Source organism: Ursus maritimus, unplaced genomic scaffold (genome assembly GCF_017311325.1).
Source record: "Ursus maritimus isolate PB19 unplaced genomic scaffold, ASM1731132v1 scaffold_28, whole genome shotgun sequence".
NCBI classification, from domain to species: Eukaryota; Metazoa; Chordata; class Mammalia; order Carnivora; family Ursidae; genus Ursus; species Ursus maritimus.
In genome coordinates this window covers 35,646,652-35,660,338 of record NW_024425341.1, presented here as the reverse complement: position 1 = coordinate 35,660,338, position 13,687 = coordinate 35,646,652, and the positions used below count along the sequence as shown (strand labels likewise).

The 13,687-nt window shown below is 36.7% G+C and overlaps 1 protein-coding gene across 2 annotated transcripts in view; it reads left to right on the top strand.

Annotated features, from left to right (window-relative positions):
* Positions 1 to 7,035, top strand: part of CCDC110 (coiled-coil domain containing 110) — a 22,169-nt gene extending 15,134 nt beyond the window's left edge. Inside the window, exons 3-6 of one of the 2 annotated variants that reach the window (XM_008710476.2) lie at positions 2,410 to 2,465; positions 2,735 to 2,800; positions 4,031 to 4,141; positions 4,880 to 7,035. In XM_008710476.2, the coding sequence (XP_008708698.1) occupies positions 2,410 to 2,465; positions 2,735 to 2,800; positions 4,031 to 4,141; positions 4,880 to 7,003 (2,357 nt within the window). In that variant the 3' untranslated portion in view covers positions 7,004 to 7,035. The remainder of the gene's footprint in view (positions 1 to 2,409; positions 2,466 to 2,734; positions 2,801 to 4,030; positions 4,142 to 4,879) is intronic. The other variant, XM_008710477.2, reaches the window with a different exon arrangement.
* The last annotated feature ends 6,652 nt before the right edge of the window (positions 7,036 to 13,687 follow it).

Sequence of the window (13,687 nt, the reverse complement as noted above, 5' to 3'; positions counted from 1 at the left end):
GGGGGTGTAATCAGAAGGGGGAATGAAGCATGAAAGACTATGGACTCTGAAAAACAAACTGAGGGCTTCAGAGGGGAGGGGAGTGGGGGAATGGGATAGACTGGTGATGGGTAGTGAGGAGGGCACGTATAGCATGGTGCACTGGGTGTTATATGCAACTAATGAATCATCGAGCTTTGCATCAGAAACCAGGGATGTACTGTATGGTGACTAACATAATTAAAAAACATTAAAAAAAAAAAAAAGAAGGAAGAGAGGGAGGGAGGGAAATATATGTAGAAGCAGTATGTAAATCCCATGTTCTTTCTTTAAAATCTTTTATTTGCTATATCCCTTTGTCAAGTCTTTAAATTTCTTTTGACCCATATTTTGTACTCAGATTTAGCAAAAGAAATACTGTACTTAGCCTTCAACTTGCAAGTCCTCCTAATGAGACAAAGGAAACCTGTATGGAAAAGGGAAGCTGGTGCTGTAGATGCAGAAAGGAGATGGAATTTTGAACAGTAAATCCATTAAGAATAAAGTTGAAGGCTGAAAATATTTACAATAATAATGCCCTATCTTTGTGTTTAAATAGCTTTGTGGAAATTATGGTCGCATAACAAAATGCAAAACATCATAAGACATCACAGTGTGAAAATAATGTAATAAACAAATATCATGGAAAGCGGGAAGTAAATATGAGAGCAAGTATAATGCAAATTTTCTCATCATTTACTCCCCTTCTTGGCAGGGACTAAATCAACACTGAATATGATGGAAGTGCACATTATTAAGAAACAAAAAAAATCCCAATCTCTTAGTCTTCTCATGATATATTTTCATTAGCTTAAAGGGATCCTATAGGAAATAATCTTTCATGTAGTGAAAAAAATCTGAATAATAGTGATAACTTCAACTAATTGCAGTTTTCTTTATTCTATTAAAAGAAACATAAATTTAATACTATTTATCAAAAGTAACATTGTAATATGATCCCACTGTTCTAAAATAATTTATTTTTTTCTGCATATATGCATATGGAGCTGACTGAAAGGAGAGTACCTAAAATTCATAATGGTTAATTCTGGGTGGTGGGGTTCTAGGTAATATATTGGTTTTGATTTGCAATTTGAGTTCATTTAGAAGTTGTATTAGAGTATGAAAAACTTTGGGATGCCTTGTTGCATTCATCCAGATCTCACTTGAGTTTTGTTTTGTTTTGTTTTTTTTAATCTCTCTGAGATGAACATTTCAGACTATTGTTTTATTCCTAGTAAGATGCAAAGCTGAGCCATATCCAAACAGACTCACTGTCCCTCCCTGCCCACTGATGAAGGTGGGACTCTTCAGTTGAACAAATAGCTCCAGGCTCTAAACCAGAGCTGCTCTCTCAGTGATGACGGTCAGATGGCAGATGGGGGTGCCTATACTTTGCAACCAGCTCCTATAACATCTGGCAAACTGTCATTCCAAAAGAGAGATGTGCTGACCTCTTTTAAAAACTTCTCTTGGGAAAAAAAAAAAAAACTTATCTTAGGGCAGAAATTCCAGCCTAGGGGAACATTCCATCATAACTCTCATTTCATTTGGGACACTGAATTTTTTTTTTAATTATTTAAGAAAAATTTACAAGGGGCGCCTGGGTGGCACAGCGGTTAAGCGTCTGCCTTCGGCTCAGGGCGTGATCCCGGCGTTATGGGATCAAGCCCCACATCAGGCTCCTCCGCTATGAGCCTGCTTCTTCCTCTCCCACTCCCCCTGCTTGTGTTCCCTCTCTCGCTGGCTGTCTCTATCTCTGTCAATTAAATAAATAAAATATTTTTAAAAAAATTTACAAAACAAGCAAAAACCCTATTTGGACAAAGAGGATGGCGTATGTCAGGAAATTTGCAGTTTATAGTCTCTCCCCTGTTACAGATCTATAATCTATTTTCTAGGAACGAACACATGGATGTTTATAGTACTTTGCTTAAGAGCATGACAAAAATGATGCTCTGTAAGTCCAATTTGTTTTTCATGATGAGGAAAAACATCACATGGCCACTTCACAGACACTGAGACCTACACAGTACTTTGTCAAAGGTCTCCCATAACAGGATATTAGGGTTATTTTTTTTTAATGCAGTTTATATTACAGAAACAAAGATAATTGAGTTTTTGAGAGTTCCAAGTTTGGCATTACAAGTTAATGGCGTAATATAAAAGTAAAACCACTATTACAATCTCAAGTAGGTATTCTAAGCCAAGTGAAAATTACTTCTTGACCTTATTATGTGACTAGCATTGGGTGCTTCCTAATGTGGACATCAAAATTCTTATTATCTCTGTCTCAGTATCCAAGAAAGTTAGGAGACTACTTTCTATTGCAGTTGCTTAAAAATAAAACTTCAGAATTAGATCACATGGTTTTCCAATTTTGCTTTTTAGAATATGGCTGTATATCAGAATCAGAAAATCAAATCCAACCACAATCAGCACTGAAAGTAAGTCATTTTCATTTCACCTTTTTCTCCAAATACCCGTGTAAACACTGATCTCTTTCAGAATAAATACTTCCAAAATGCACGTGGATTTTCCACAAAAATCTTCACGAAAATACATTGGAGAATTAGCAAGAATGACTAAGAATGTGAGACCTTTGACCCTCATGTGATGATTTCTGGTAATAGGCAACTTTGGGGTATATATATAAAAAGAAATAATAGCAATTTCAAAATGGTTCAATTTCATATCATATTTAATTTTATTATAGGCCCTTCAGCATCAACTGGAATCATTTCAGGCTCTCCGAATACAGACTTTGCAGAATGTTAGCATGGTATGTGTCTTTTAATCTCTATATGGGAAATATCCAAACTTAAGATATCACGCCATATTTCTAAGCTAATGATCACTAGCCAACTTATCAGTTCATGTAGAATGTAATAAAATAAAGCCACAATATATTCCAGGCTCAAAATTTGGGGGAAACTATGTTCAATTATAGTTGAATCTGGATATGAGCCAAAAAGAAATAGCACTCACTGATTTTTAAAAATATATGTTTAAAACGCTACCTATATATAGTCTACAAATGGGAACTCTCATTGTAAGTGGTATGAAATCTAACTCAAATTGACCTAGAGAAAAAGGAGATTTTATTAACGCAGGTAACTGAAAATCCTAGGGACAGTTCACTTGGTGGTGGCTTAATCCATATGATCAGGACTTCAATCATCAGGAACCAGTCTCACTCCTTATTTTGGTTCTGCTTTCCACTGTATTGGATTCTCAGACCCCATGTGGTAGCAAAGGGGCTACTAGAAGCTCTAGGCTTTTATCCTTCCAGATTCCAGTCAGCGAAGAGACCATGCTTTTTTCTCCCTTAACAGTTTATACTGAAGTTCTTGGTCTGATTGATTCTAACTGCCTGAGATTGGGTCATATGCAATGCTTGAACAAACCACTGTTGAAAGGAAGGCAGTGTTCTGACTGGTTAGCTCTCAGTCACATGCAGCTAGAAGTGGGATCACCACAGGCACGTGGATTTTATCCAGAACAAATAAGGGATAGTATTAACAGAAGGATAGGGTATGGGTATTCACAGTGCATAACACACTCACTGAAGACCCAATATAAACTTCATCCTAATATTCTTATACTAAAGGCATCTGCAGGGAAGTGGCAAGAGAAGACAAACTCCTCTTGAGGGTGACAGAATAGATTTGCTTCTGATGACAGAGATCAAAAGTCTCTGCTTTATTCAACAATATAAAAATCAAACATCCAAAATCCTTGAACATAGTTCATAAAATGTTATTGCTTTACTAAAGTAAGTTTTTCTGATTTTACAATCATATAATAAAGACATATTTTTCTTTAAAAATTCCTTTAATGATAGAGATTATTATAAATTAAATACATTTATTTTATATTCTATATGATGGAAAAGAATTTTTAGTTCGGGATATTTAAGGTATCTTTCAATTATAGTATCTATTATTCCTATACATTCATAAGTTTGTAAATCTGAAATCAAATTCTAACATTATCACTTTATCTTTTAAAGGTACAGTCTGAAATCAGTGAAATCTTGAACAAAAGTATTATTGAAGTAGAAAACCCACAATATAGCTCAGAAAAAGATCTAGTATTCGGCACACACATTAAAAAAACTTTGGTATGTTATTCTGTACAAAACTATTTCTATATTTAGTGACTTCAAAAATGTTACTGCAACCAGTTTATCTTCACCTTTACATTCTTAACCTTCTTCGTGGGTCAAATGGACTGTCAGAGGAATACCTTAAAGATTCCCAAGTAAATTGAAATATAAGGCAGTTTTTTTTAGCCTGTCTCTCCACTTAGGAATTTTTCTACCTTTAGGAATAATCAAGACCTGAGGTGAATTCTCTAGAAACAGGTTGGAACCAGAGTCACTCTGTCTACAGTGATTAGAACTCGCATTTCTAGAATAGTCATAGCCGTAGAATTGTCTGAAATAGGAATGCAAGCTAAGGTTGACAAACAGCCCAGAAGTAGAAATACTCATTTTCCTTAAACTTCCTATTGCATTTGACCTATTGCTTCTATCTTCCCCATCTATCTACGATGGTCTCTTAAGGGATTCTAAATTTCTATTTCTGATATTGAAGGGCTGGCCCATGTATGTCACCCTCTGAGGAAATAAGTGTAATTTCCAAGCAAATTGTGAAGACCAGAGTTACAGATCTCAAAATAACTGTTATTAGATTTTTCTGGAGAAAATGAGTCATATTCATTAGCCTTCTTTGCCTGTAGAAATGGATAAAATGTTCATCTGGGTTGTAAAAATAAATCCTCCACAAAATATTTTCTTGATTTGCTTGTCATGTGGCAAATGACAGTACATTTATGATATGCTTTTTATTGTCACTAGCCTAGAGAGAATCAAGAAGAAATCCTTTCTATGGAGAAAATTCATCATTTTGAGGAGTCCAACATTATTCATTCAACAGAAGAAAAATTCAGCAGTGATATTGTTAACAGTCTTTCTCAAGGTATAGATATTCCATCCCAGATACATTTCAAGGACCTATTAACTCAGAGAACTTCAACAGATAATTCAGCTTCAAACATAGTTATGAACCCTTCAGAAAATTCTGACATGTGGAAGAATTATAATAACCTTTATAGTTTTCTACCTCATGCACCTCAAAATACTATGTCTCAAGCTGATACGGTAATTCTGGATAAATCCAAAATTACTGAGCCTTTCCTCAAGCATGGATTTTGTGAAAATTTAGACGATATCTGCCGTTCTATCAAACAAATGAAGGAAGAACTACAAAAGTCACATGATAGAGAACTGGCACTTACAAATGAACTTCAAACTTTAAAAACTGATACAAATGTTCCAAGAAATGGTAAATATGACCTGTCCTCCAGTCACAAGGAAAAAATTAACTTTTTTAAGGAAGAAAATATAGAAAGAAACTTAAATGAAGATATAAAATCAAAGAGAATTTCAGAATTAGAGGCATTAGTAAACAAATTACTCCCATTCAGGGAAACAGTGTCAAAGTTCCATGTGAATTTTTGCAGGAAATGTAAAAGGTTATCCAAGAGTGAAATGCACAGGGGAAAGAGAAATGAGAAAAACAGCAAAGAAATTCCTATCGCTGGCAAGAATATTACAGATTTAAAATTCCATTCCAGAGTTCCAAGATATACACTGTCATTCTTTGACCCAACAAAATATGAAATGAAAGACAAAGAAACACAACCACTAATATCAAAACAAGGATCAACAATATTTGAAAATGAGAAAACATCCAAAGTCAATTCTGTTACTGAGCAGTGTGTTGCAAAAATTCAGTACTTACAGAATTACCTAAAAGAATCTATGCAGATACAGAAAAAAGTAACAGAACTGGAGAATAAAAATTTAACCCTTAAGACCAAAATAAAACCTCTTGTCTTTACTACACAATCTCTGATACAGAAAATTGAAACATATGAAAAGCAACTTAAGAATTTGGTTGAAGAAAAGAATGCTATTCAGTCCAAGTTAATTAAAACAGAAGAAGATGGTAAAGAATGTCTTAAAGAATTGAAAAAAATAATCAGTAAATATAATGTTCTTGTAGGACAAAATAAAACTCTAGAGGAAAAAAATAGTCAACTTTCTTTGGAGAAGCAACAAATGATAGAAACATTAGATCAACTAAAAAGTAAGGAACACAAAACTCAAAATGATATGGCCATTGTCAATAATGAAAATAATCGAATGAGTATAGAAATGGAATCAATGAAAACAAATATTCTGTTGATACAAGATGAAAAGGAGATGCTAGAGAAAAAAACATACCAGCTTCTAAAGGAAAGAAGCTCAGTTGAAAGTGAACTGAAGGAAAACCAACTAGAGATAATGCAGCTAAAAGAGAAAGAAAGGTTGGCAAAAACTGAACAAGAGACACTTCTTCAAATAATAGAAACAGTTAAAAATGAAAAACTTAATCTTGAAACAACATTACAAGAATCTATTGCTGCTAGACAAATGATGGAAAGAGAAATTGAGAATATTCAAACGTACCAATCTACTGCAGAGGAGAATTTTCTGAAAGAAATAAAAAATGCAAAATCAGAAGCAAGTATTTATAAGAACAGTTTGTCAGAAATGGGCACTGAATGTGAAATGTTATCAAAAATGGTAATGGAAATTAAAACAGATAATCAGATTCTAAAAGAAGAACTAAAAAAACATAGTAAAGAAAATATAAAATTTGAAAACAGCATCAGTAGACTTGCAGAAGACAAAATACTTTTAGAAAACTATGTAAGAAGTATAGAAAATGAAAGGGATACCTTAGAATTCGAGATGCGGAATCTTCAAAGAGAATATTTAAATCTAAGTGAAAAAGTTTGTGGTTCACAGAGTGACGTACCAAAAAAGAGTTATATTTTAAGAAGAGAGAAATTCCATTTTGACAACTATGATACTTATGAAGACACCTCTGGTCCTAGGAGTAGGCCTTTAGCTACTGATTTGAAAGGTATGTAATATTGTGGTGGATTTGTAGAGATGTGTTTAAGATTTTTTTCACTTATTAGGCACTAGACAGAGTACAGTAATAAGAAGGAAACTTTTAAGATGAATACAATTTAGTCTTGTAAGAGTTGTATCCAATTTATTATATGTTGGAATTATTTAGGACCTTTGCTCTTTTGGGGCATCTGAGTGGCTCAGTTGGTTAAGTGTCTGTTTCTTGATCTCAGCTCAGGTCTTGATCTCAGGGTCATGAGTTCAAGCCCTGAATTGGGCTCCACGCTGGGCATGGAGCCTACTTTAAAAAAAAAAAAAAGAAGACGAAGAAGAAGAAATTTTGCTCTTTTGATAAAACTCATGTTGTTATTTTATTTATATTACTTCTATACATTGTATAAGCACAAAGCAACTATGGCAGGGAGCAGGGTTTTTGTTTCTGTTTTCTGAAGTATACTTGGCACTCTCACATTAAAAAATTCTTTTTTTTCCAGGAATTCCAAGTCAACTGTATCAATTGCTTCCGTCCAAGATATGTAAATAAATTTCTAAAATCAATGTTTCAAAATCCTTTGTCCAGTACTTTTTTCTCCACAAAAATATTTTTTGAATTTATTTATTTGAGAGTGAGAGAGCGCTCAGGGAGGATGGGAGGAGGGAGAGAGGGAGAGGGAGAGAGAGACTCTCAAACAGACTCCCCACCAAGAGCAGAGCCCAATGTGGGGCCTGATCTCAGGACCCTGAGATCATGATCTGAGCTGAAATCAAGAGTTGGGTGCTTAACTGACTGAGCCACCCAGGCGCCCCCTCCACAAAATTATTTTAAATTCACTTTTTCATAGGATTATAATACCTTGTAATTGATTAATTTTTAAATTAGAAACTTCAATTAGGTATGTATTTTTATATTGTCAGCCTTGAGATTTCACTGAACTTGTAAGCTAATGTTGGTCTGACAGTTTCATGGGTTCTAGTGGAAGACATGAGAGTCCTGGGTCAGAGATAAAGAACAGTTTGCTACTCACAGCAATAGCAGTAGCCAGAACACCAGCACTTCTGCATTCATTCTCCAAGCCCCAATTCCTACATGCAACATGAAAAGGGTCACAGAGCATGTTGCATTACAGAAGAGAACTCCGAACTTAGGGAACCCAAATCTTTTATGAGTGCAGAAAGTGTGCCTATGCCTGCCCTTTGCTCTTGATGGAAACATTACCCTTATTAAACAGGACAGTTACTATACCTGCCCTTGCTCCAGGGGAGACACTATCTTTAGCTTCCAAGACTGATTGCTATACAAATAAACTGGCTGAATTTTGTCAAATGCTTTTTCTGCATTTACTAAAGTGAGCATGTGAGTTTTTTTCTCCCTTTAATCTGTAAATATGGTAATTACATTGATTAATTTTGAAACATTACACCAACCTTGCATTCCTGGGATAAACTCCACTAGGTCATGTATTATCCTCTTAATACATACTCCTAGATTCAATTCAATAATATTTTGTTAAGGATTTCTCCTCCTATGTCCAGAAGAATATTAGTCTCTATGTTATTTTCTTTAATGCCTTTGTCTGGTTTTGGTATCAGGAAAATCTGCCTTTATAAAACATGTTGGGAAATGTTCCCTCCTCCTCCATTTTCTGGAAGTATTAGGTGTAGGATTGGTTATTGATATTCTTTCTTAAGTACATAATAGAATTGACCAGAGAGCCTGGAATTTTCTAAACAGGATGGTTTTACATTGCAAAATCAATTTCATTAATGGATACAGAACTATTGAGATTTTTCTACCTCTTCTTGAGTCAATTTTGATTATTTGTATGTTCTGAGGAATTTGTACATTTCTTATATGTTCTCAGACACATTGGCATAAGACTCTATATTATCTTTTTAATGTCCAGAGGACAGATAGCGATATATTTTTAATTTCTGACATTGGTAATTTAGGGATATTCCTTTTTTCTTGTACAGTTTTTCTAGAGTTCAAGTGATTTCATTGCTTTTTTCAAAAATCAGCTTTTTATTAATTTTTCTCTGTTAACTTTGCTATTTTTAATCTATTAATTTCTGTTCTCTCTGCTTATTTTGGGCTTAATTTGCTCTTTCCCTAGTTTCTTAAGGTGAAAGCTCAGGTCACTGGTTTGGAAAATTTATTTTTCTCTACAATATACACTTAAAGCTCCAACCACTACATTCATGTATCACACAAACTCTAATATGTTTTCAATTTCATTCAGTTCAAAATATTTTCTCTTTGCCTTATAATTTATTCTTTGACATAATGGAATATTTAGAAGTAAGTTGCTAAATTTCCAACTCTGAAGATTTTCAGGTATTTTCTGTTACTGATTTCTAGTTTAATTCTATTGTGATCAAAGAACAGTACAATTATCTTTTTACATTTATTGAAATTTATTTTACTTCCCAGAATATGGTCTGTGTTGGTCAGTGTTTCACACTAACTTGAAAAGAATGTATATTCCGCTGTTGTTGGGTGGTGTTCTATAAATGTCTACTAAGGAAAGGTTGTTGACAGTGTTGATGAAATATTCTGTATCCTTAATGATCTTCTACTTGTTCCAACAATTACTACAGAAGAATAGAGAAGTAGGTTTGTCCATTCTATCGGTTTTTGTTTCATGTTTTAAAGCTCTTTTATGTGTACACTTTCATGTCCTGTTAGTAAATTAATCCCTATATTATTACAAAATGAGCCCATTTATCCCTGGTGATTCTCCTTATTCTAAGGTCTTTGATTGATATTAATATAGGCCCTCCAGTTGTCTTTAGACTAGTGTTTGCATAGTATTTTTGCATCATTTTATATTTATAATGGTGAGTCAGTAGAAATTTTTCATAGTCAGATCATAAATATATACCATGAAAAATTAATGACAAAATCCTGAAAATCAAATGTAATGAGAGTGGTTCCAGCCCAAGATGGTTATATAGGAAGACCCTGAACTCATATCCTTCATAGAACGCACCAAATTAAACCTATTTATAGAACAGTTCCTCCTGAAGAAAAACTGAGGGTCAACTGAACAGCTTCTGCACAAAAGAGAATGGCAACAGGGAACAGCAAGAGAGATAGAGACATGGTAACAAAGGGAATCCCCACCCCTGATGTTGCAAACTGCAGTGGTAAGGGATAATGCTGAGGGACCGAGAACTGAGGAAGGAAGGAAGGAAGGAAGGAAGGAAGGAAGGAAGGAAGGAAGGAAGGAAGGAAGGAAGGAAGGAAAAAAAATGGCAGTTTAAAAGAGCAACTAGCATATAAAAGAGACAGTTCTAGAACTCTGCCAAACCATGGAGGATCTGGGGGAATGCTTTCCAAGTCATAGGGACTGGAGAATGACAGGTTTATGTTCCCTCTCCACCTTAAAAGCACAGATGAGAGCAGAGTCTGGTTGCCATAACTGACTGGCCGCCTCAGTAAGCCCTAGGACCACAAGCACAAACCAGCCCCAGTTGTGCTGGGACACATACAAAAAAGCTATGGCTTAAAAGGGAAAAGGAGGGGTGCCTGGATGGCTCAGTCAGTTGAGCGGCCAGCTCTTGATTTCAGCTCGGGTCATGATCCCAGGGTCCTGGACTGGAGCCCCCTGTAGGGCTAAGTGCTCAGTGGGGAGTCTACTTGGGATTCTCTCTCTCTCTCCGTGTGCCCCTCCCCCCATACCCGTGCTTGCTCTCTCTCTAAAATAAATAAATCTTTAAAATAAAAATAAAAATAAAAAAATAAAAGGGCAAAGGAACTTGAGGAACATTCCCTGGATCAGAGGGACTGGATCAACACCTCAGCAAGTCCTGGAACTGCAAGCCCACACTAGCCCCAGTTGCACCTGGGTATGGGGGGAAAATTAAATTTTAAAAAATGCTTTTTTATATTTGTTTTTGCCTTTTGTTTCTGTTGGTTTTTTTTCTTTTTCCCTCTTTTTTTCTTTAAAAAGATGAAGTTTAAAATTGCATCTAGCATATAAAAGAGCCAGCACTAGAACTCCACCAGATGGCTAGGGGAGCTGCTGGAACACTCTCTGGGTGGGAGGGTCTGGTGGATATGGTTTATGCTCCCCCTTGAAAGCATGGACCAATGCATGCTCCAGGTACCCTAGCTGACCTCCACCTCACTGAGCCTTAGATCCATAGCCCACATAAGCCCTAGCCATCCCACCAAGGCAGCCAAAGGACAGTACACGCCAGGACACCCCTGGTTAGTGTTCACTGTAGCTCCACCCTTCACACCAAGGTCACACAGGTGCAAGCACCCTAGAACACAAGAGGCCCACACCACTTTGGCTTCAGACAGCTTATTAGGGCACCCCCTATGCAAAGCACCCCAGAACACACCTGCCTGTACCACACTCAGTTCCAGCTGCCTGGCCGGAGGACCCTCTGCACTGAGAACACTGGTGCACCCTGGCTTGCACCCAATTCAGCTTTAGCTGTCCTGCAAAGGCACCCCTATGCAGAGCATCCCAGGACCTCCTTGCCTGTACCCCATGTCAGCTCCAGCTTTCCCTTCAGGGTACTCTCTTTACAGATAGTCCTGGAACACCCATTTATATCTACTTCAGCTTCACTATCTTGCCAAGGTGTCCTCTGTACATACAGACCCAGGCCCCCTGGCGTGCCCCCACTTCAGTTTCAGCTGTCCTGCCAGGGCATCCTATGTGCAGTGAGCTCAGGGACCTCTTGGTCTGCACACCACCTCGGCTTCAGCTCCTCCCCCCTTGGGGCACACCTTGCACAGAGTATCCCAGGGCACCCCAGCTTATACCCACATCAGCTTCAGCTGTCCTATCAGGGTGCCATCAACACACAGAATCTTGGGACACCTCGGCTTCTGTCTGCCTCAGCTTCAGCTGCCCTGCTGGACCTAAAGACACACACAAAGTGAAGGGGTGGAAAAACAGTCACCATGCAAATGGATATGAGGAGGGGAAAGCCAGAGTAGTAATATTTATATCACACAAAATAGACTTTAAAACAAAGACAGTAACAGGAGACAAAGAAGGGCATTACATGATTAAGGGATCAAATCGACAAGAGGAGGTAACAATTGTAAATTTCTATACACCCACCACAGAAGCACTTAAACGTAAATATTAACAAAGAGAAAAGTTAACAGTAATGCAATAACAGTAAGGGATTTTAACACCCCACTTACATGAGTGGATAGATCATCCAAGTGGAAATCCATAAGGAAACAGTGTCTTGTAAGGACACATTAGACCAGATAGACATAACATACACAGAACATTCCATCCAAAAACAACAGAATACACATTCTTTTCAAATGCACATGGAACTTTCTCCAGAATGGATCACATGTTAGGCCACCAAACAAGCCTCAATAAATTTAAGAAGATTGGATTCATACCATGCATCTTGTCTGACCACAATGGTATGAAACTAGAACTAAATCACAAGAAAAAACTGTAAGAAACACAAACATGTGAAGGTTAAACAACATGATACTGAACAACCAGTTGGTCAATGAAGCAATCAAAGAAGGAATAAAAAAAAGTACATGGAAACAAATGAAAATGAAAACACAATGGTTCAAAATCTTTGGGACCCAGCAAAATGAGTTCTAAGAGAGAATGTATAATGATACAGACCTCCCTCAAAAAACAAGAAAAAAAAAAGTAAAAGCTCAAACAATCTAACCTTGGAACTAGAAAAAGAGAAACAAAACCCAAGGTGAGTAGAAGGAAGGAAATAATAAAGGTCAGAGCAGAAATAAATGACAGAAAACAGATACACACACAAATCAATGAAACCCGAGAGATGGTTCTTTGAAAAAATAACCAAAATTCATAAACTCTTAGCCAGACTCATCGGAAAAAAAGATAAAGGGCCCAAATAAATAAAATCAGAAACAATACAGAAGTAATAAGTAACATCAGAGAAATACAAAGAATTATAAGAGGATACAATGAAAAATTATATGTCAATAAATTGGGCAACCTAGAAAATGGATAAATTCCTAGAAACACACAGTCTTCCAAAACTGAGGAAGGAATAATTATCCAAACAGGCCAACTACTAGTAACAAAACTTAATCAAGTAATCAACAACTACCAAAAAATAGAAGTCCAGGACGGGAATGATTCACAGGTAAATTCTACCAAACATTTAAAGAAGAGTTAAAACCTATTACCTTCAAACTATTCCAAGAAATAGAGGAGGAAGGAAAGCTTCCAAATACACTCTATGAGGCCAACATTACTCTGATACCAAAAGCAAAGACACCACAAAAAAGAAAACATGGATACAAAGATCCTCAACAAACGGGCACCTGGGTGGCTCAGTTGGTTAGGCATCTGCCTTCGGCCCAGGTCATGATCCCAGGATGCGGGGATCCAGTTCTGCATCAGGCTCCCTGCTCATCAGGGAGTTTGCTTCTCTCTTCTCTCTCTTCCTCTGCCCCTCCCCCGCTTGCATGTGCACACGCACGCCCTCTCCCTCTCTCTCTCAAATAAATAAATGAAATACTTTAAAAAAAAAAATCCTCAACAAAATCGCAAACCATATTCAACAATACATTAAAAGGATCATTCACAGGGCGCCTGGGTGGCTCAGTCGTTAAGCATCTGCCTTTGGCACTCCCCCTGCCCGTGTTCCCTCTCTCGCTGGCTGTCTCTCCCTGTGTCAAATAAATAAATAAAATCTTAAAATAAAATAAAAGGATCATTC